Here is a 23,621-nt window from a genome sequence, read left to right as displayed (position 1 = left end):
CCGGAGTTGCCCGCGGGACTCTTCCTGAGTCCCTGCTCCTATTTCTTTCTAGTTTTCTCCGTGTTTCCCCTTCACAAAGCAGCTCCTCCTTGTCTGTCACTCAGTCTTATTTATTTGACACAGACAGAGAGAGATCCCAAGTAGGCAGAGAGGCAGGTGGAGGGTGGGGGTAAGCAGGCTCCCTGCTGAGCAGAGAGCCCCATGCGGGGCTCGATCCCAGGACCCTGAGATCATGACCTGAGCCGAGGCAGCTGCTTCACTGACTGAGCCACATCACACCCCTGATCCCCACCACTCTCCTACTTTTCCATCTCCAGGCACTGGCCTTCTTCCATCACTCCTGCTTCTCAGGACAAGCCCGCTGCTCCTCTGCTGTGTGGCTGAACTTTGCTGTTGCTGCCTTTTGACCTCCCCTCAGCGGCCACCTATAGCCCTGGATGCTTTCCGGTTCCAGAAGCTTGGCTGCTCTGACTCTTCTGTGCTCTGGGAGCCACACGTGCTTCTGCCATCAGCTCACACTTCCGAACCACCTCCCTGGATCCGTATTCCTTCTCAGCCTTCGGTGGCCTCTAGCCTCTCCCACTTGCTCAGCTGGTCCCTCTCTTTATCCTCCAAGTCTCTTAAGCTTCACCCCCTTCTCAGCAGCCTCGGCTCCCCCTTCTCTTCAACTGGATCCGTCCTGATCTCAGTTTCTCTAGGTGTTCAGGCTGAAACCACCATGTTCTGCTCCAGTGTTCCCAAGCACTCCCAGTTCTCACCTGGCATCAGTCACCGGACTGTTTGCTTTCTTGCCTGTTGTTTACTGCTTTATTATGTGCATCCACCGTCCTGTTTCTTGTGCCTTTACATTCAGGTCTTTCCTCATTTGAGTTGTTTCCTAATCTGCCTTTACCTGCCACCTTGCAGAGACCTAAAGCTTCTTAAATGTACATTTTAAGTCCTAGGTGTCTCATGTGTTACATCTGTTTCCAAGCTGCCATACTGTTTCTCCTCTTTGTTTCCGTGTCTGCAGAATCTAGCCTCTGCTGTTCCCAGTCCATCAACTGTGTCCCAATTCTGAATGCCATCCCTCTCCTTGAGCTGCTATAATTAGATGCTGATGTCCGTGTGGCTCTTCGGACCTTGGTGGTTTCACTTTCTGAAATTGCTCCAGGCTGAGGAGTTCATCTCATTTATCAGAACTGCACCCCAACCCCAACCCCAACACACACACAAACACACAATTTTCCCTTTGGTTTCTCTTTACTCCATTGCTTGTTGTTCCTCTAGAGTGCTGTGTTCATCTCCTAAATATCTCACATCTCCCAAGCTATTCCAAATCCCCATGAGAACCCCATTATTTCAATCCTTATTTGTTCAACTTCTCCAACATCTCCTGTGATAGATCTGTCCCCAAACTGTTACCTTCCCTGACCACCTGAGTTTTGCCAACTCCTACCATAGCCAGTGTGTTGTATAAATAATTTTTCAGATACCTCTCCTTCCTTGCTCCCTGGGAGAGAACCTCTACATCTTTGGTATCCTGAGTGATAGGAGTGTTTGTTACTCACACTGGGCCCCGTGGACCAAACTTGAGTTTGTGCTGGTGAGATGAGTCAGGATAGGGCCAGCCATACCAGGAACCCCAACAGGGGTGGGGCTTTGAACCACTTGATATCAGCCCAATCTCTACGGGAAGGAAGAGAGTTGGAGACTGTGTTCGAGGTATGGCCAATGATGGAGTTAATCACACTTGCATAATGAAACCCCTATAAAAACTCTGGTCACCAAGCTCAGGTGAGCTTCATGACGGGTGATAATGCATCTATGTGCCAAGACATCCATGGGATGCTTCCCGCGGACACTGAAGCTTGGTATTTGAGACAGCCCCAGTATTCTCTGGTGCTACCATCTCCCAAGATGGTTTCCTCCAATATTCAGGATTCCTGCCATTAACTCTTTCTTCTCCATGCCTCTCTTATTTGACAGCTTTAGCTCCTCCTATCTTACTGTGTTTCTCAGAAAGTTCTCCCAAAGCCTCATTTCTTTCCAGTTGTTCTATTTCATCCCATTCTGTAGATTTTCCTTCTTCCAAAGAAGGGTGCTCCCTTGCACCTGTGGGTCTGCTTGCCATGGATCATCACCTAAAATGCATAATATCACTGAGGCACGTTGCCTTTGTTGTGAATTTCAGATTATCTAGGTCCCCATAGCTCTATCTTCCTTCTTTCCCTTTTCCTGCCTCAATATCTTTGCCTTGTTTCTTGCTTTCAGACACAAGCTCAGTGTTCACTTTATCTTCTTTTTTTTTTTTAAGATTTTATTTATTCAACAGAGAGAGATCACAAGTAGGCAGAGAGGGAGGTAGAGAGAGAGGAGGAAGCAGGCTCCCCGCCAAGCAGAGAGCCCGATGCGGGGCTCGATCCCAGGACCCTGGGATCATGACCTGAGCCGAAGGCAGCGGCTTAACCCACTGAGCCACCCAGGCGCCCGGGCATGTGCTGCTTTGTAACAAAACCATTACCTTCCCATTCTCACCGCCCCCATCTTATTTTATTTTATTTTATTTCATTTTATTTTATTTTATTTTATTTATTTATTTGACAGAGAGAGATCACAAGTAGACAGAGAGGCAGACAGAGAGAGAGAGGAGGAAGCAGGCTCCCCGCCAAGCAGAGAGCCCGATGCGGGGCTCGATCCCAGGACTCTGGGATCATGACCTGAGCCGAAAGCAGAGGCTTTAACCCACTGAGCCACCCAGGCGCCCCTTCTTTTTTTTTTTTTCTACATAAAAGGTAACTTGCACTTGGGGCCTTTGGGTGGCTCAGTGGGTTAAATGTCTGCTTTCGGCTTAGGTCATGATCTCAGGGCCCTGGGATCGAGACCGCCCGCATCTGCATCCGGTTCTCTGTACAGAGGGAAGCCTGCTTCCCCTGTCTCTTTCTGCCTGCCTCTCTGCCTACTTGTGATCTCTCTCTGTCCAATAAATAAATAAAATCTTAAAAAAAAACCTCACATCCTCATTAAAAAAAAACTTACACTTATTTTTCAAAGGTAAGAAGTATGGCTGAATAATCACAACCCCATTAAGAAAGAGTATCATTGGACAGTGAACTGTAAGACCATTGAGATGACCACAAACACCACGAAGATGAAGACTTTTATCTTTATTATGTTTCCTCAAGAGACACATTGCAGTGTCCTCTTTAATAATCTAAAATAACATAAAACAACTTACAAACGTGTCATCCAGCCAAGTAAAAGAATTACAACTGATTCCCACAATTTAATAATGAAGACTACATGTCAAATAAACATTTACAGTAATAACAACTTGAGGGAATCACCTACCTAGTTATAAGTGTAATTGATATATAGCTATAGTAAAAACACAAAAACCTATGCCGAATATGTCAACAATATTTTATCTACAGGTGTAATCTCATCACAAAACTTTGTAGGAACATGTTTTGAAAACTATGACTATTTCAGAACTTTTATAAATAAATACATAAATATAAAATATAAAAATAAATAAAATAGTTCTATGGACAACATTTTCAAAATATACCAATGAAATTCATGGCGTAATATTAGGTTATGATAATCCTTTGTCTCTCGTTTTATATTTTTGAAGTAATCTCCTCCTTGTTTGTGTCCCAATGCATAAAAAACAGGATCTCCAACTCCTACCTCAAACGAGATTTGAATTTTAAAATCTGACATAATTTTTGGTACCACCCCAGGAAAGGGTGGATCCTGAACAAAGGCCTGGTTTCTTATTGTCCTTCTCTGGTCTCCTATAGGTACTCGCAGCTCCTCGGAGTACAATATGAAAATTCCCTTTAGCTAATTTTATAAGGTCTTGGGTTCTTCTAGATTATCTGCACAAGAGACTCCTCTCTTCCTTCCTCATGCCTGTTGTTAGTGTCTAGATTGATTTCCTGCTGTAAACCTGCGTCTCCCCGGGGCTCAGGGATCTGAAATTGAGAGAAAGAGAGGAAGTCAGATCACAAGGAGTCAACGCTCCAGACATCTTGGTCAGTTCTAACCAGAATTTAGACTAATTCATAAATCCAACTTTATCTCTAATCCTTCATTCTAAACCCCAATTCATTTTCAGTTACGACTCTTGGACTTTGGTGACCCTGACCCCCCAAATTTTTTCATGAGCCTAAGGTCACACCCGGTTATCTGCTTGATAGCCAGGACTCTAGGTGATTCTGCTCAGGGAGTAAAGCAAACTAGAGGGTGGCCTGGGTGGCTCAAGCGGTTGAGCGTCTGCCTTTGGCTCAGGTAACCGGGAATGAGTTCCACATCAGGCTCCTTGCTCAAATGAGGAGCCTGCTTCTCCCTCTGCCTGCTACTCCCCTGCCTGTGTTCTCTCTCTGTCTCTGACAAATAGAATCTTTAAAAATAAAACAAAAACAAAACCACAACAACAACAAAACAAATTAACAAACTTGAGAGAATGTTGCTTTCGACCTGAAACTCACCTTGGTCCTTTTTTGCTACTTAATGTCTGAACAAAGAACCATACGGCAAACATCAACATCATGAATCATGAGACCACCTAATCCTCCATTCTAACCCTAGATCCTAATGTTTAACCATAACACCTAGTCCTAAATTTGGTCAGTGCTGCATGGTCTAATGTTTGTCTATTCACCTCCCTCAAATTTGTACCTTGAGATCCTAACCCACAAGGTGATGGTGCTATAAGATGAGGTCTTTGGGATGATTGGGCCACGCGGTGGGGGGGGGGCCCTCAACAATGGCAGTAGTGCTCTGATGAAAGAGACCCCAGTGACATAACTCAGAACCCTCTTAGTCTGCAACCTTGTAAAGGGTCCGGCACCCTGCTCGCAGATTTCCAGCCTCCAAACCATGAGAAATAAATGTCTGTTGCTCAAAGCCATGTAGAACTTTTTTGTGGGAGCTCGAATGGACTGAGAACTAGTTCACATGATTTAAACCAAATCTTTACTTAATCCTCTGCCCAAATCTATAACTCTATGTGCTGATCACATTAAGCTATGCTAAAACTAGTATTTCTTTTTTTTTTAAAGATTTTATTTATTTGACAGAAAGATCACACGTAGGCAGAGAGGCAGGCAGAGAGAGACGGGGAAGCAGGCTCCTGGCTGAGCAGGGAGCCCGATGTGGTGCGCGATCCCAGGACCCTGGGATCATGACCTAAGCTGAAGGCAGAGGCTTTAACCCACTGAGCCACCCAGGCACCCTGAAACTAGTATTTCTGAAGGTTCACTCATTCTGACAAACTCCTTGACTGTGAACCTGAGGGGAAAGATGTAATGGAACGAGATGAGAGACTCGTCCAGAAGTGGGCAGGGGACACAAAGGACTCACAGATGCCATCTGACATAAGCAATGTGTTCGCAAGCAAATGTGGATGAACACACAGCTAGTCCATATTGATCTTTTATTATTGGATACATAGACTGTTCCATCCAATGTCCTATTGTTAGACATTTACTTTGTTGTAAATAAATCCCCAGAATTCATATCTCTGAGGCATGAAAGAGAAAGTAAAAACACAATGTAGGGGAAAAAATTGGAAACATGCTCCCTTTTCACAGAAAGTCAACATTTCCTCAGAGCTATCATCTGGGCCCAGTTGGTTTCCATGGAATTATTTCAGCCAAGTCCATGCCTCTGTGACAAACTGGTTTTCCTGAGGTCCTTAAGGTTTTCCACACGTCTCCCTGAGTCATGGCTCTGTGGGGTTGTCAGCTCGTGGCTGGGACCTGAGTGCGTGTACGGCTTCCACCTCATAGTGCATGGAAGGCTGACGTGTGGGGCTAGGGAGACGAGCATGGGCTCAGCTCCTGGATTCCTCAGATCTCCTCATTACACAAGAAATCATTGTGCCTGGACCCATGAGGACAGTAACCTACCTTCCCTTAGGCCGATGACCTCAGGCCTCCATGGCCCTAGGAGACCTAGGGCATCAGAGTGAGGCGGTCTCGCCCCCACACCCACAGGTCTGGATCAAAAGCCTGGATCTAGAAGACAAGCGGCCCCATGAGAACACAACTTCCAGATGGGCCCTGCCCCCGCGACCCCCGACCTGCTCCCTCCTGTCGTCCAGACCCTTAATTCTTTCTGGTCCCAAATCCCCATGTCCCTCGCTGCACCTCCTCTCTCTCCCATTGGGCCCCACACCCTAAATCCCTCCAGCCAACCTACCTCTTCACACTCTTCTCGGGACACCCTGGTCCTCCAGTTCATGGATCGTATAAATTGGAATCTCAGTTTGTGGAACAAGGGTCGCTCGGACCGGTTCTTCCCATAGAGGAATGAAAAGATGGCCTGTTTGGGGGCCTGGTTATCCTCTTCCATATCACTGGCCAGGTAGCTGGAGAGAGACATCAGGTGGCTGGTCAGGAGCAGGACGGGAAGGATGCCCCTCCCCCACCTGAGCTCAGCTTCCCAGCAAGGACATAGGTTGCTTATTACCCAGTGTCACAGAGTGCCACTCAGTCATCAAGAGGGCAAAGGGATATTGAAAAAGAAAGCCAAAGTTGGTGGCATCACAATTCCGGATTTCAAGCTCTATTACAAAGCTGTCATCAAGACCGCATGGTACTGGCACAAAAACAGACACATAGATCAATGGAACAGAATAGAGTGCCCAGAAATAGACCCTCAACTCTACAGTCAACTAATCTTCGACAAAGCAGGAAAGACTGTCCAATGGAAAAAAGACAGCCTCTTCAATAAATGGTGCTGGGAAAATTGGACAGCCACATGCAGAAAAATGAAATTGGACCATTTCCTTACACCACACACGAAAATAGACTCGAAATGGATGAAGGACCTCAATGTGCGAAAGGAATCCATCAAAATCCTTGAGGAGAACACAGGCAGCAACCTCTTCGACCTCAGCCGCAGCAACATCTTCCTAGGAACAACGCCAAAGGCAAGGGAAGCAAGGGCAAAAATGAACTACTGGGATTTCATCAAGATCAAAAGCTTTTGCACAGCAAAGGAAACAGTTAACAAAATCAAAAGACAACTGACAGAATGGGAGAAGATATTTGCAAACGACATATCAGATAAAGGACTAGTGTCCAGAATCTATAAAGAACTTAGCAAACTCAACACCCAAAGAACAAATAATCCAATCAAGAAATGGGCAGAGGACATGAACAGACATTTCTGCAAAGAAGACATCCAGAGGGCCAACAGACACATGAAAAAGTGCTCCATATCACTCGGCATCAGGGAAATACAAATCAAAACCACAATGAGATACCACCTCACGCCAGTCAGAATAGCTAAAATCAATAAGTCAGGAAATGACAGATGCTGGCGAGGATGCAGAGAAAGGGGAACCCTCCTACACTGTTGGTGGGAATGCAAGCTGGTGCAGCCACTCTGGAAAACAGCATGGAGGTTCCTCAAAATGTTGAAAATAGAACTGCCCTATGACCCAGCAATTGCACTACTGGGTATTTACCCTAAAGATACAAACGTAGTGATCCAAAGGGGCACGTGCACCCGAATGTTTATAGCAGCAATGTCCACAATAGTCAAACTATGGAAAGAACCTAAATGTCCATCAACAGATGAATGGATCAAGAGGATGTGGTATATATACACAATGGAATACTATGCAGCCATCAAAAGAAATGAAATCTTGCCATTTGTGACAACATGGATGGAACTAGAGCATATCATGCTTAGCGAAATAAGTCAAGCAGAGAAAGACAACTATCATATGATCTCCCTGATATGAGGAAGTGGTGATGCAACATGGGGGCTTAAGTGGGTAGAAGAAGAATCAATGAAACAAGGTGGAATTGGAAGGGAGACAAACCATAAGTGACTGTTAATCTCACAAAACAAACAGAGGGTTGCTGGGGGGAGGGGGTTGGGAGAAGGAGGTGGGATTAAGGACATTGGGGAGGGTATGTGCTTTGGTGAGTGCTATGAAGTGTGTAAACCTGGTGATTCACAGACCTCTACCCCTGGGGATAAAAATATATGTTTATAAAAAATTTAAAAAAAAAGAAGGCATGGCTGGGCAGAGACTTCTCCCAGTTGAGGATGGAGAGGGAACTCAATGGGAAGCCTGAGGGCACGTCCTGTGGGGGGACACCCACACCCACCCCTTCCCTTTAGCGAGTTTGTGCACAAACCTGTCTTCCCATAGAGCAAGGCCATATACATCTCCCATGGGCAGGAGCTGACCCTGTTCTATTCTGTAACCATGACTTTCCTACCAAATGACTAATACAGGACTGGGTTCATGGGTGCGTGAATTCAACACGCACTTCTTGAACCTCTCTTCCCATTGCCTCATGTCCTTGGTCCATAACGTATACTCTATATGTATTTGTTGAATGAATAAATAATGCCTTTTTTTAAGTTTAAGTGCAATACTGATCACCTCCTAGTCCCAACATAACTTAAACCTATGCAAAACAGAAGGAATTGTGCAGTGTCTTCGAGAGTGTGGTAATATCTTGACAAATCCTGCAGGCATCGAGTCTAATGGGATAGGGGAAGGGGACAGGGGGGTGGAGCGGTGAGTGGATAGGCAATAACCATAGTCCAGAATCTCCATGACACTCGGAATTTAACAGAAGTGCTGCTGCGGTGCAGAAGTCAGGGAGGTTGGCGGGGCAGGGAAGGGGGGAGCATCTGAAGATTTGGGAGTTGAAGTTGACCTTGAGGACAAGTTCTTTTCCTCAGGTATAGGTGCAAAATTAGCTAGACAGAAAACGCAATATAGGAACAGAGGGAAGTGTCCTTAGAAGGTTGAAACACCAAGGGGATGAGCAAGTCGGAAGAAGACGAAAGGCTTGGATCCAAGCCTGGCCTTGACCCAGAACACCACTGGCCCTGGAGAGTGGAGGCGGAGACCAGAGATTTGAAGGACTTCATGCACCTAGCGCCCACAGGCTTCGGGACAGTGTTGTAAGACACACCCGCGGAAGCATTCACAACAGATCTGTGCTATGTCTTGGGGGCGTGAATCGAGGCATTTGTGATGGGAATGCTTAGGAGGAAAACAATTACTCTTGGTATCGCGGTGGGAAGGGGACAGACGGAGGATCAGGACCGGCTGCTTCGCTAGTCTGTTTGCTCAGGGCAGGGCCGTGTCCGTTCCTTCCTTCTGTCCTCTTAGAAGGGTCTTCTGTTTGCTTCTCCTGGCTGACGTCAGGGATGTTTGTGTTTACAAGGAACAGTCTAAAAAAGCACTATACTATAATCCTACGGTTTTTACACACGGGGTCAACAGTTTTTCTAAAAAAGTAGTTTAATAAACGGTTACAAATGGTTTGAAAAAAAAGGAGATGAAAGTTTAGGGTCCCAATTTCCCCCTCCATCCACCCAGGTAGCGAATTGTACTGCGGGATGAGACAAAAATACTCACAGGGCTATGAAGAAATGGATTCGCTGGTACTGCCAGGAGAAGAGGCCAGCACGGCTGAAGTAAGCTATGACCATAGACAGGAGATACTGGTGGCAAGAGGAGACACAGTGTCAGAGAGAGGTGACATCCTGGGCGAGGAAAACCAGTGGGGGATGGGGACATGAGGCTGGAGCAGGTTCTCCCGCTTTGACGGACTGGGTGAATTTGCTTATTTGGTGTCAACAGGTTGGTTGCAAACCAAAGAAGTCAAGGGAAGAGTTGATGGTGCTCCCAGGATAGCAAGCTGTGCTGGTCTGAGGGCTTGTCTTCAGGACAGCCGGCCTCTGGAGGGTCTCTGAGAAGCTGGAGCCAAGGGGTGCCCCACCCAAGAGCTGAGAGAGAAGGGACTTAAGGTGGCAACAGCCAGAGGGGCATGCCTGGGACTCAGGTCCTAGAGGACCTGCAGGAAACCACGAGGTCCCCAGCGGGAAGTGTTGGCAGGATGAGGTTGGAGACAGGGTTTTGGAGGCATCGCCCTGCCCCAGGACAGATGTTGGAGCAAGAACACATCTGAGTGGAGAACAATGATACCTTGTCGGATACGCTCAAATTTTTGTCCCAGGCCAGAAATTTTTGAATGACAGGATCCTCTGTGAAAAGAGGGCATAGGTCAGGTTGACAAGCAGAATGGGGTTACTGTGGGAGCATTCCAGGGCAAAGAGGAGAATGATGCCTCTCCTGGGGAACTTCCAGGATGTGGCCAGCGGTGAGGCTGATGGGCAAAAGGGAGCAAAAACCAGTCACCGCCCAGGGAACGTTGGTGGCTTCCTGCGTGGGGAGGCTGAGGGAGCCCACCTGTAAGATTGGATGGGAGGTCAACAGGGACGCTGTCTCATCATGCATGGACATGCCACTGCGGAGACCACAGTCATTCCCTGTCATTTTCTCATCCCACAGTGACATAAGGGTCTAAAGATGGGATGTCATTTCCACACCCCCTGCCCAACTCCACACACACAGCCAAAGACATTTAGTGTCAAAAGGCCAATAAGGGGAACCTGGGTGGCTCCATGGCTTAAAGCTTCTGCTTCGGCTCACGTCATGATCCCAGGGTTCTGGGATCAAGCCCCACATCAGGCTCTCTCCTCAACGGGGAGCCTGCTTTCTCCCTCTTTTTCTGTCTGCCTCTGCCTGCTTGTGATCTCTCTCTCTCTCTCTCTGACAAATAAATAAAATATCAAAAAAAAAAAAAAAAAAAGCAAAAGACCAATAAGAACTAAGACATCTCAGGAGTTTAACTGAAACCAAGCTTTCTCATCCCAAGTACAGACCTTTCTCCAAGTCTCACCTAATCCTCTGTCATTTTTATGTGTCCCCAGTGACGGATCATTATGGAGTCCTCCAAGGATGGAGAGCTCACCAACCTTCAGAGAATTCTTTTCCACTGGAAAATTCTTTTCCATTGGAAGCTTCTTGAATTTAAAGAGAAAATGGAAGAGGGTTGGAGGAGATCTTCTTACCAAGCAACTTTTTGAAGACCTCGTGGTGTTCAGGGAGCACTGAAGACACCCGTTGTCTCTTCAACTTCATCTTGAGGCCACACAGTGACTCCACGACCCAGATGTCCTCAGCGCCAGAGCCCGTCTCCTCATCTGACTCATCCCTTCCTCTCTTCCTTGTGGGGGACTCAGGCATGGGGCGGGGGTCTACCCAGGGGGCTGAGTGAAGAAACCAGGCTACAGTATAAGGCTTTTGTCTTTGGAATTCAGCCACCCCTCCTCCCCCTCCAAAAACCCCAACTTCCCCTTCATTCTCTCCAGCCTTCCTGACAATTGACATCTCCCCAACCATGTTTCCATCTTTCTCCTTTGTTGATACACATCTGTCCCCATTCATCTTTGGCACTGTTTCACCACCCCCATCCTCAAAATTTCATTGTAGATAACTTCTCCCCTGGGAATAATGACATAATTACCTCTCTTCCTTTACCTCCTCTTTGGACCTCATCTCCTAACCCTCTTTCCCTACTTCTTGGGTATTCCTTCCATGGTTACAGTTTTGTCCCCAACTCCTATACTTTCCTTCTCCAATTCCCGGCTTTCTGGATCTCTCCTGTCACACACACCCTACTCAGACACTCCTTCCTGACTTTTGTACCCATTCCTCTTTACTAGCCAAGCCTCTCAAGTCCGTTCCTCTTCCTCCTTTCTCACCTGATGGTCCTGGGATTTCATCATCCACCACATTGAAGGGGTACCCTGAGGTGCTAGGCTGGGGACTCTGGTCCTCAGACTGGGAATGCGGTTGATTAGGTTGATCATCAGCCATGATTTCTCCCTAGCTCTTTCTGGCCTCCCAGAAACCCTAGACCCTTTCTGGGCCAATTCCGACAGAACACAAGCCCTTGATCCCTTCTCCAAGCTGGGGCAAAGCCAGGAGTGGCGAAAAGGTCTGTGAAGATACAGTTGTCCACCTCTGCTGCCAAGCACCATGGAATCTGGTCCTTCCAATCAGGAAGGTCGGAAGCCTCTGATGTCACAGGTCATTCCAGCCTGGCAACCAGTTTGAAGGGAAACACGTAACTGCCACACTGGTGTCCAGTTTGGGATCTCGATGTAAGGGCTGTTTCCAGCCACCGAACCAGCCTTGGACCATCCTCCAAAACTGTCCTCGAGGGGTCTGGATCACTCTACTCCTCTCCAGCAGATGCCCGGCTCTCTTCCCTCTTGGCACATGTTGGGCTCTCTCCATCCTTCCTATTCCTAATTCAGGGCATAATCTAGTGCGAGAAGGAGGAAAGAGACAAGGGAATTTGGGATGGGCCGAAACGTAAGAACTTACAAGACAGACATAAGTATGTCAAGAAGGTCCAGGTACATGGACTTGTTGGAATTAAAAGTTAGTTTAAGGGACACCTGGGTGGCTCAGTTGGTTAAGCGGCTGCCTTCGGCTCAGGTCACGATCCATCATTCTGGAATTGAGTCCCACATCAGGCTCCTGGCTCGTCGGGGAACCTGCTTCTCTCTCTGCCTCTGCCTGCCTCTCTGCCTGTGCTCACTCGCTCCCTCTCCCTCTCTCTCTCTGACAAATAAATAAATAAATAATTCTTTTTAAAAAGTTAGTTTAAATCGCTTGATTTGGTAGACTTCTTCCGCTCCATGTTTTACTGACATTGTGTTGGGGGTGGGGGTTCAGTGGTGGGGGAGCACTCACGCTCTCCTCTGAGGCAACTCTGAGCCCAAGAGACATTTTGGGAACCCGAACCGGTAGATAACTGTACCTGTGTTCTCACACAATCAGACGGTGTCTACAACTTAAGAAGTGCCTGGACCATCCAAAACCTGTTCCTTGATCGCAATTAATCAGCTCTAGTCTGCATCTGAAATTTGTAAGCCCGTGTATCACTCTCGACCCAGAAACTTCAGAACCACTTGTGTATCTTATGAACAAAATGCCACATGCCCAAAAAGGCTAGATGGAAAAATCTCCCCTTTAAAGCAGAATCTGTTTAACCAAGAAGGTGGGAAGCATGTGGGAGCGCAGACGCCGTCACAGAGGTCTTGGCCGGCTGTCCATTAACATCAGAGGAAGCCTCTTCCCAACCTCCTACCTCCTACCTCTGCTTCTCACCTGTGCATCTGAATCTTGCTCACTCTCTCCTCCTGTGTTAAAATAACAGGACTGAAAATTTACCATTTTAACCATTTTTGAGGGTATGATTGGGTAGCAGTATGCACCTTCGGGTCTCTGTGCGACCATCAGCACCATCCTTCTCCAGAACTTTTTCGTCTTCCCTGAAACTGAAACTCTGCACCCACTGAAGGAGAACTCCCCGTTCTCCCCTCCCCCAGCCCCTGGCAAGCACCATTCCCCTTTCTGTCTCTAGAGATTGGGCTATTTCAGATAGCTCCTATCAGTAGAATCATGCAGTATTTTATGCGTATGTTTCTGATTTATTTCATTCAACAAAATGTCTTCCAAGCTCCTTTGTGTTATAGTGTGTGACAGAATTCCTTCCTTTTTAAAGATGAATAATATCCATTCTGTGTGTGTGTATGTTTGCATTTTAACATGTTCCTTTCACAATCATATAAGAACAGTGATACATACATTTTTACGTTACCCATCCATCTGTTGATGGACGCCAGTATTGTGTCCACATTTTGGCTAAGCATTGCTTTCGATCCATTGTTTGAACTTGGATGAGAAACATATCTTTAATTCGGGATGTGCCTCAAGTTTTATTTTGCACTTCGATCAAACTTACGGATAGCTAAGGTGCCCAGTCCAAGCAGAAATAAAGTCAAACCAGTTCACCCAGAAAACAATATGGAGGTTTCTCCAAAGATTTTAAAAAACCAAACGAACAAACTCCAAAAAACAGAAGTACCATATAATCTGGCACTCTTATGGCCGGGGATACAACCAAAGGAAATGAAAACAGGATATTAAAGAACTATCTGCCCTCCTGTGTTCATTGCAGCTTTACTCACAATAGCCGAGATAGGAAAACTACCCTGGTGTCCGTCAACGGAGGCGGGCATAAAGAGGATGTGAGGTCCATACACAGGGAGCTGTAGATTGGTATTTGTATAGAGGTGAGAAAGTAGGAAATCCTGCCATTCGTGACAACATGGATGGACCTTGAGGGCATTATGTGGAATGAAATAAGACTGACGTAGAAAGACAAATACTGTTGGTAACATTTATATGGGAAATCTTAAAAAACAACAAAAAGTCAAACTCAGAGAAACAGAAGGTTAAAAAAAAAAGTGACAACATGGATGGACCTTGAGGGCATTATGTGGAATGAAATAAGACTGACGTAGAAAGACAAATACTGTTGGTAACATTTATATGGGAAATCTTAAAAAACAACAAAAAGTCAAACTCAGAGAAACAGAAGGTTAAAAAAAAAAGTGACAACATGGATGGACCTTGAGGGCATTATGTGGAATGAAATAAGACTGACGTAGAAAGACAAATACTGTTGGTAACATTTATATGGGAAATCTTAAAAAACAACAAAAAGTCAAACTCAGAGAAACAGAAGGTTAAAAAAAAAAGTGACAACATGGATGGACCTTGAGGGCATTATGTGGAATGAAATAAGACTGACGTAGAAAGACAAATACTGTTGGTAACATTTATATGGGAAATCTTAAAAAACAACAAAAAGTCAAACTCAGAGAAACAGAAGGTTAAAAAAAAAAAAGGAGGTTGCCAGGGGTGGGGAAGGTGGATAAACTAGGGAGAGGCTGGTAAAAAGAAGAAAACATTTCAGTGAGAAGATGAAGTCTACAGATCTCATATTAGACACAGTAACCGCACACAACACAGCACATAAATGAAATTTACCAGGAGAGTAGAACTGACATGTTCTCAACACTCAAAAAGGTCAGTAGGTGAGGTCATGGATGTCTTAATTAACTAGGTGGTTAGAATCCCTTCAGTGTGTACATCACTCGCAATGATGTACACTTTAAATCGTATGGTTTTATATGTCAGTTACACCTCAATAAAACTGAAATTTTTAAAAAGTAGTTGATCCAAGGTGCAGGGCCCGACGATTACCTTTGTTTGCAATTGTTAACCTTCACATTTGGATGAGGTCTCAGAGAGCCTGCAGGTGGCCTTGGGGTTCCCGCACAGAGTCCCTGGGTCCTGGACCTCTTGCGGGTCCCACACTGCCCCAGGAAGGACACGTGATAGGTGGCTGCAGAAGTTCAATCTCTAGGAAGCCTATTTGCATTCAGATTTCCATTCCTGATGTTTGCAGCCATCAGACCTGAGTCTACCCCCGCCATAACAAAACAGAAGTCTGGGATTTGTTATTTAGTTATTTATTCTTAAAGGTTTTATTTCTTTATTTGACAGACATCACCAGTAGGCAGAGACGCAGGCAGAGAGAGAGGGGTGGGGAGGCAGGCTCCCCACCGAGCAGAGAGCCCGATGCGATGCGGGGCTCGATCCCAGGATACTGAGACCATGACCCAAGCTGAAGGCAGAGGCTTTAACCCACTGCCACCTAGGCACCTCTGGGATTTGTTTTTTAGAACAAGGGATGTGATGCGCTAAAGACTGAAGCAAGACCCCAGGATTCACCTCGGCTGCACTGATTCAAGTCCTCTGTCCTGTTCACGATGTCCCTTCTCCATCTGCTCAGACTCCTGTTGGTAGACAATCTGGAGAACATAAGCCAGTAGTTAGAATATGCTTGTCGAAAAGATGGGGGCGGTGAGGGCGCCTGGGTGGCTCAGTGGGTTAAGCCACTGCCTTCGGCTCAGGTCATGATCTCAGGGTCCTGGGATGAAGGCCCGTGTCAGGCTCTCTGCTCAGCAGGGAGCATGCTTCCCTCTCTCTCTCTCTCTCTGTCTGCCTCTCTGTCTACTTGTGATCTCTCTCTGTCAAATAAATAAATGAAATAAAATAAAATAAAATAAAATGGGGGCGGTGAGAATGGGAAAGTAATGGTTTTGTTACAAAGCAGCACATGCCCTTGTGCAAATCCTCCTGCCTTCAGGGTCCCATCTCTTCAACCTATAAAATAAAATATATAGATAAGATGACCTGTAAGCGTTCTGCCCATGTTAACATAACCAAGGCAGTGAGGAAGCAAACTGGACAAGACCAGGGACGCAAAGGATAGGGGTAAAATTGTGTGCTCCTGTCCAAGCCCCCTTCCCCCTCTTCGTGTGTTGATGTCCTAACCCCTGGTACCTCAGAATGTGATGTTTTCTTCTTCTTTTTCTTTTCTTTCTTTGTTGGTGGTTGGTCTCTACGGAGGAAAATCAAGGTAAAATGAAGCCTTAGGGTGGACATCATGTTCTCAAGGTCATGAGCCCCAAGCTAGGCAGGGCACTCAGCAGGGATTCTGCTTCTTTTTCTCTCTCTCTCTCTGTCTCCCCCACTGTCCGCCCATTGCTCATGCACTCTCTCTCTAAAGTAAATATATAACTCTTAAAAAAAAAAAAAAAAAGGAAAATTTGGATACAGAGACTCCCAGGTAGAGAGAAGAGAGTGTGATGATACATAGAGAGGGGACATTCGTCTACAAGCCAAGGAGAGAGGATGGGACAGAGCCCCCGCACCCCCCCCCCCCCCCCCGCCAAAGAACTAGGCCTGCCCACACCTGGATCTCAGACTCCCAGCATCCAGAACTTGGAGACAATTCATCTCTGTTGTTAAGGCCCCTGGGTTGTCTTACTTTGTTGCAGCTTCCCTGTAAACCCATCCAACCAGTATTTTGCATAAGAGGGAATTCAGATTCAGTCACTTTCCTCACACTTCTGTGGCCCCTTCCATTAAAGCAAGCCATGTCCCGAGGCTTCAAAGAAGAACTAGTTCTTTCTTACAGATTGGAAACTTGAGCTTTCTTAGCCTCTGACATTTCCTGGTCACCGTGAATGTGCTAGTTTGGGGGCAAAAAAATGGATGAAAGACTTTAAGAGAAGAATGATTCACAAATCTTGAGGATGGCTGCCAGAGATCTTCATAAAATTGATGTGTTAAAGAGAAACAGGAGCCAACACAGGCAAATACTTAGAAAATTAAGGGCTGGAAAGGCTTCTTCAAGTATGGTGTCAAAACAGAAGAAAAGTAGGAAGAGAAAGTGAGGGTCATCTGGGGGGCTTGGATGGTTAAGCGTCTGCCTTTGGCTCACATCATAGTCCCAGAGTCCTGGGATCGAGTTCCACATCAGGGCTCCCTGTTTAGCAAGGAGGCTGCTTCTCCTTTTGCCTCTGCCTCTCTCTCTCTCTCTCTGATGAATAAATAAATAAAAATCTTTAAAAACATTATGTCCATATGGCAGAAAATAAAAGTAAAACATTAAGTTCAAAAGGTCAATGACAAAATGGGGTAAATATTAGTACTTAATACAAATACAAAAAGAGAAAGCTTTATATTTTAAATACTAATAAATGAAGAGATCTTAATGAAGCCACATTAAAAGGTATAGATCTGGGGCACCTGGGTAGCTCAGTCGGTTAAGTGTCTGCCTTTGGCTCAGGTTTTTTTTTGTTTTTTTTTTTTAATTTTTATTTATTTGTCAGAGAGATAGTGAGTGAGAGCGAGCACAGGCAGACAGAGTGGAAGGAAGAGTCAGAGGGAGAAGCAGGCTCCCTGCGGAGCAAGGAGCCCGATGCGGGACTCGATCCCAGGACGCTGGGATCATGACCTGAGCCGAAGGCAGCTGCTTAACCAACTGAGCCACCCAGGCGTCCCTTGGCTCAGGTTTTGACCCTGGGGTTTTAGGATAGAGACCAGCATTAGGCTCCCTGCTTAGCGGGGAGTATGCTTCTCCCTCTCCCTCTGCTGCTCCCCCTGCTTGTGCCCTTTCTCTGTCAAATAAATAAATAATATGTATATATTTTTAAAAGGTACAGGTCCAGGGGCGCCTGGGTGGCACAGACCACACTTGCTAGCAGCAAGAGCTGGTCAGGACTTCCGGGCTACACAGCCACAGCCAGGGCGGACAGAGCAGCTTGCGGAGAAGCACGCCTTTTGTGCAGGATTAGTTTGATGCAACAGCTCAGTGGGAGAAATCAGGAATGGGTTATGTGCCCATCATTAGCATAAATCAGTACTATTACCTTTGGAAAGAGTGTTACCTGGAGAAAACTTCCTCTGTGGATTTTGTATGTATCTAAATCTCCTAGAAGCTAAACCATTTTCTTGCTAGCATGGTAACAGGGGATGGTTGTTCTTAAGGGCCTGGGAGCCATCTCTTTGAAATGTAAACCTCAAGGAAGGTAGTGTCTCTGTGTCACCAGGACAGTTAAGGGTGGGCCCTAGACACCTAGCTCTGAGCTTTAACGACCTGTTTGTCAGAAATGGGTAAGTAGTTTTCTTTTTCCTTTGGACAGAGACAACTGGCACGGATGGGCACCAAGATGACAAGGTACATTTAGGATGAACAATGAAAAACTTATACCAAATGCCGCTGGCAAGTCCTGTGACCCTGAAACAGGTGTATTGTTTTGCTGGAGAACTTCTAGGTAATGGATTGTATCTGCCGAGCTGATTGAAAAGGCGAGGGTCATTTTTCTCCTTGCTGTCTTGTTAGTAGTTTGCTCGCCCGCGTGAGGCCAAAGCCTGGGAACCACAGCGAGCGGTGACCTGAACTCGGACAGGAAGGGAGAGGTGCGCGGCAGCAATACGCGTGCGCGAACACGCACACAGGCCGAGCTGCACATGCGCAGGACGGCAGCGGCGGTGCACCTGTTGGAGCCCACTCGGGAGCCCGTCAAATACCCAACCTCTGTTTCCCGTGAGTTCACGCGCCCACAAGTTAGGGGACGTCTCGAAGAAGCCACACTTAAAAAGTAAAAAGGCAAGGGGAGGGGAGAGAAAGGTAGGGAAAGGAAAAGGAAGGGAGAGGGAAACAAAAGGGAAAGGAAGGAAAGGAGAAATAAAGGGAAAAACTGAAAAAAAGACAATCCCGCCTTATCTAGGATGAGAGTAGCGGTAGAGGGAACGTGGCTGCCTGCTGAGGGAGAAGCTGAGAGAATGGGAGTAGCTACTGAGACAGGCGCCCCGGAGTTGCCCGCGGGACTCTTCCTGAGTCCCTGCTCCTATTTCTTTCTAGTTTTCTCCGTGTTTCCCCTTCACAAAGCAGCTCCTCCTTGTCTGTCACTCAGTCTTATTTATTTGACACAGACAGAGAGAGATCCCAAGTAGGCAGAGAGGCAGGTGGAGGGTGGGGGTAAGCAGGCTCCCTGCTGAGCAGAGAGCCCCATGCGGGGCTCGATCCCAGGACCCTGAGATCATGACCTGAGCCGAGGCAGCTTCTTCACTGACCGAGCCACATCACACCCCTGATCCCCACCACTCTCCTACTTTTCCATCTCCAGGCACTGGACTTCTTCCATCACTCCTGCTTCTCAGGACAAGCCCGCTGCTCCTCTGCTGTGTGGCTGAACTTTGCTGTTGCTGCCTCCTGACCTCCACTCAGCGGCCACCTATAGCCCTGGATGCTTTCCGGTTCCAGAAGCTTGGCTGCTCTGACTCTTCTGTGCTCTGGGAGCCACACGTGCTTCTGCCATCAGCTCACACTTCCGAACCACCTCCCTGGATCCGTATTCCTTCTCAGCCTTCGGTGGCCTCTAGCCTCTCCCACTTTCTCAGCTGGTCCCTCTCTTTATCCTCCAAGTCTCTTAAGCTTCACCCCCTTCTCAGCAGCCTCGGCTCCCCCTTCTCTTCAACTGGATTCGTCCTGATCTCAGTTTCTCTAGGGGTCCAGGATGAAACCACCATGTTCTGCTCCAGTGTTCCCAAGCACTCCCAGTTCTCACCTGGCATCAGTCACCGGACTGTTTGCTTTCTCGCCTGTTTGTTACTGCTTTATTATGTGCATCCACCGTCCTGTTTCTTCTGCCTTTTCATTCAGGTCTTTCCTCATTTGAGTTGTTTCCTAATCTGCCTTTACCTGCCACCTTGCAGAGACCTAAAGCTTCTTAAATATACATTTTAAGTCCTAGATGTCTCATATGTTATATCTGTTTCCAAGGTGCCATACTGTTTCTCCTCTTTGTTTCCGTGTCTGCAGAATCTAGCCTCTGCTGTTCCCAGTCCATCAACTGTGTCCCAATTCTGAATGCCATCCCTCTCCTTGAGCTGCTGTAATCAGATGCTGATGTCCGTGTGGCTCTTCGGACCTTGGTGGTTTCACTTTCTGAAATTGCTCCAGGCTGAGGAGTTCATCTCATTTATCAGAACTGCACCCCAACCCCAACCCCAACACACACACACACACAATTTTCCCTTTGGTTTCTCTTTACTCCATTGCTTGTTGTTCCTCTAGAGTGCTGTGTTCATCTCCTACATATCTCACATCTCCCAAGCTATTCCAAATCCCCATGAGGCCCCATTATTTCAATCCTTATTTGTTCAACTTCTCCAGATCTCCTGTGATAGATCTGTCCCCAAACTGTTACCTTCCCTGACTACCTGAGTTTTGCCAATCTCCTACCGTAGCCAGTGTGTTGTATAAATAATTTTTCAGATACCTCTACCTCCATGCTCCCTGGGAGAGAACCTCTACATCTTTGGAATCCTGAGTGATAGGAGTGTTTGTTACTCACACTGGGCCCCGTGGACCAAACTTGAGTTTGTGCTGGTGAGATGAGTCAGGATAGGGCCAGCCATACCAGGAACCCCAACAGGGGTGGGGCTTTGAACCACTTGATATCAGCCCAATCTCTACGGGAAGGAAGAGAGTTGGAGACTGTGTTCGAGGTATGGCCAATGATGGAGTTAATCACACTTGCATAATGAAACCCCTATAAAAACTCTGGTCACCAAGCTCAGGTGAGCTTCATGACGGGTGATATGCATCTATGTGCCAAGACATCCATGGGATGCTTCCCGCGGACACTGAAGCTTGGTATTTGAGACAGCCCCAGTATTCTCTGGTGCTACCATCTCCCAAGATGGTTTCCTCCAATATTCAGGATTCCTGCCATTAACTCTTTCTTCTCCATGCCTCTCTTATTTGACAGCTTTAGCTCCTCTTTAAAAAAAAACCACCCACATCCTCACTAAAAAAAAGCTTATACTTCTTTTTCAAAGGTAAGAAGTGTGGCTGAATAATCACAACCCCATTAAGAAAGAGTATCATTGGACAGTGAACAGTAAGACCAATTGAGATGACCACAAACACCACGAAGATGAAGACTTTTATCTTTATTATGTTTCCTCAAGAGACACATTGCAGTGTCTTAGTAACCTAAAATAACATAAAACAACTTACAAACGTGTCATCCAGGCAAGTAAAAGAATTACAACTGATTCCCACAATTTAATAATGAAGACTACATGTCAAATAAACATTTACAGTAATAACAACTTGAGGGAATCACCTACTTAGTTATAAGTGTAATTGATATATAGCTATAGTAAAAGAATAAAAACCTATCCCGAATATGTCAACAATATTTTATTTACAGGTGTATTCTCATCACAAATCTTTGTACTTTCCTCAAGAGACACATTGCAGTGTCCTCTTTAATAACCTAAAATAACATAAAACAACTTACAAACGTGTCATCCAGGCAAGTAAAAGAATTACAACTGATTCCCACAATTTAATAATGAAGACTACATGTCAAATAAACATTTACAGTAATAACAACTTGAGGGAATCACCTACCTAGCTATGAGTGTAATTGATATATAGCTATAGTAAAAACACAAAAACCTATCCCAAATATGTCAACAATATTTTATCTACAGGTGTAATCTCATCACAAAACTTTGTAGGAACATGTTTTGAAAACTATGACTATTTCAGAACTTTTAAAAATAAATACATACATATAAAATATAAAAATAAATAAAGTAGGTCTAAGGACAACATTTTCAAAATATACCAAAGAACTTCATGGCATAATATTAGGCGATTATAATACTTTGTCTCCCCTTTAATATTTTTGAAGTAATCTCCTCCTTGTTTGTGTCCCAATGCATAAAAAAGAGGATCTCCAACTCCTACCTCAAGGGAGATTTGAATTAAATAATCTGAAATATTTGGTAGCACCCCAAGAGAGGGTGGATCTTGAAAAAAAGCCTGGTTTCTTATTGTCCTTCTCTGGACTCCTAGAAGTACTCCCAGCTCCTCGGAGTACAATATGAAAATTCCCTTAAGGTAATTTTATAAGGTTTTGGATTCTTCTAGATTATCTGCACAAGAGATTCCTCTCTTCCTTCCTCATGCCTGTTGTTAGTGTCTAGATTGATTTCCTGCTGTAAATCTGCGTCTCCCAGGGCTCAAGGATCTGAAATTGAGAGAAAGAGAGGAAGTCAGATCACAAGGAGTCAACGCTCCAGACATCTTGGTCAGTTCTAACCAGAATTTAGACTAATTCATAAATCCAACTTTATCTCTAATCCTTCATTCTAAACCCCAATTCATTTTCAGTTATGACTCTTGGACTTTGGTGATCCTGACCCCGCCCCAATTTTTTCATGAGCCTAATGTCACATGCGGTTATCTGCTTGATAGCCAGGACTCTAGGTGATTCTGCTCAGGGAGTAAAGCAAACTTGAGGGTCGCCTGGGTGGCTCAGGCGGTTGAGCGTCTGCCTTTGGCTCAGGTACCCGGGAATGAGTTCCACATCAGGATCCTTGCTCAAATGAGAAGCCTGCTTCTCCCTCTGCCTGCTACTTCCCTGCCTGTGTTCTCTCTCTGTCTCTGAAAAATAAAATCTTTAAAAATAAAACAAAAACAAAACCACAACAACAACAAAACAAACAAACAAACTTGAGAGAATGTTGCTTTAGACCTGAAACTCACCTTGGTCCTTTTGTGCTACATAAAGTCTGAACAAAGAACCATACTGCAAACATCAACATCATGAACCATGAGACCACATAATCCTCCATTCTAACCCTAGATCCTAATGTTTAATCATAACACCTAGTCCTAAATTTGGTCAGTGCTACATGGTCTGAATGTTTGTCTCTTCACCTCCATCAAATTTGTACATTGAGATCCTAACCCACAAGGTGATGGTGCTATAAGATGAGGTCTTTGGGATGATTGGGTCATGGGGGGGCCCACAACAATGGCAGTAGTGCTCTGATAAAAGAGACCCCAGTGACATAACTCAGAACCCACTTGGTCTGCAACCCAGAAAAGGGTCCGGCACCCTGCTCTCAGACTTCCAGCCTCCAAACCATGAGAAATAAATGTCTGTTGCTCAACGCCATGTAGTACTTCGTTGTGGGAGCCCGAATGGACTGAGAACTAGTTCACATTATTTAAACCAAACCTTTACTTAATCCTCTGCCCAAATCTATAACTATACATGCTGATCACAATAAGCTATGCTAAAAACTAGTATTTCTTTATTTTTAAGATTTTATTTATTTATTTGACAGAGATCACAAGTAGGCAGAGAGGCAGGCAGAGAGAGAGGGGGAAGGAGGCTCCCAGCTGAGCAGAGAGCCCGATGTGGTGCTCAATCCCAGGACCCTAGGATCATGACCTGAGCCAAAGACAGAGGCTTAACCCACTGAGCCACCCAGGCACCCTGAAACTAGTATTTCTGAAGGTTCACTCATTCTGACAAACTCCTTGACTGTGAACCTGAGGGGAAAGATGTAATGGAACGAGATGAGAGACTCGTCCAAAAGTGGGCAGGGGTCACATAGGACTGACAGATGTCATCTGGCATCAAAAATGTGTAGCAAGCAAATCTGGATGAACGCACAGCTAGTCCTAATTTATCTTTTATTATTGGATAGATAGACTGTT

General features: G+C 45.8%; 2 protein-coding genes across 2 annotated transcripts in view; one reads left to right on the top strand and one right to left on the bottom strand.

Annotated features, from left to right (window-relative positions):
- The window catches only part of RBAK (RB associated KRAB zinc finger), an 813,856-nt gene that overhangs the window by 258,120 nt on the left and 532,115 nt on the right, over window positions 1-23,621 (top strand). The gene's annotated exons all lie outside the window — the stretch shown is intronic.
- Window positions 5,943-11,692, bottom strand: LOC309854216 (speedy protein E4-like; the record flags this gene model as incomplete). The annotated part of the gene is made up of 6 exons (XM_082713048.1): window positions 5,943-6,005; window positions 6,190-6,358; window positions 9,386-9,471; window positions 9,956-10,014; window positions 10,885-11,082; window positions 11,578-11,692. 6 exons carry the CDS (start codon window positions 11,690-11,692, stop codon window positions 5,943-5,945), a joined length of 690 nt encoding a protein of 229 aa, XP_082569174.1.

Source organism: Mustela nivalis, assembly GCF_964662115.1.
Source record: "Mustela nivalis genome assembly, chromosome: 19".
NCBI lineage: Eukaryota > Metazoa > Chordata > Mammalia > Carnivora > Mustelidae > Mustela > Mustela nivalis.
This window is presented reverse-complemented; position numbering and strand designations above follow the sequence as displayed.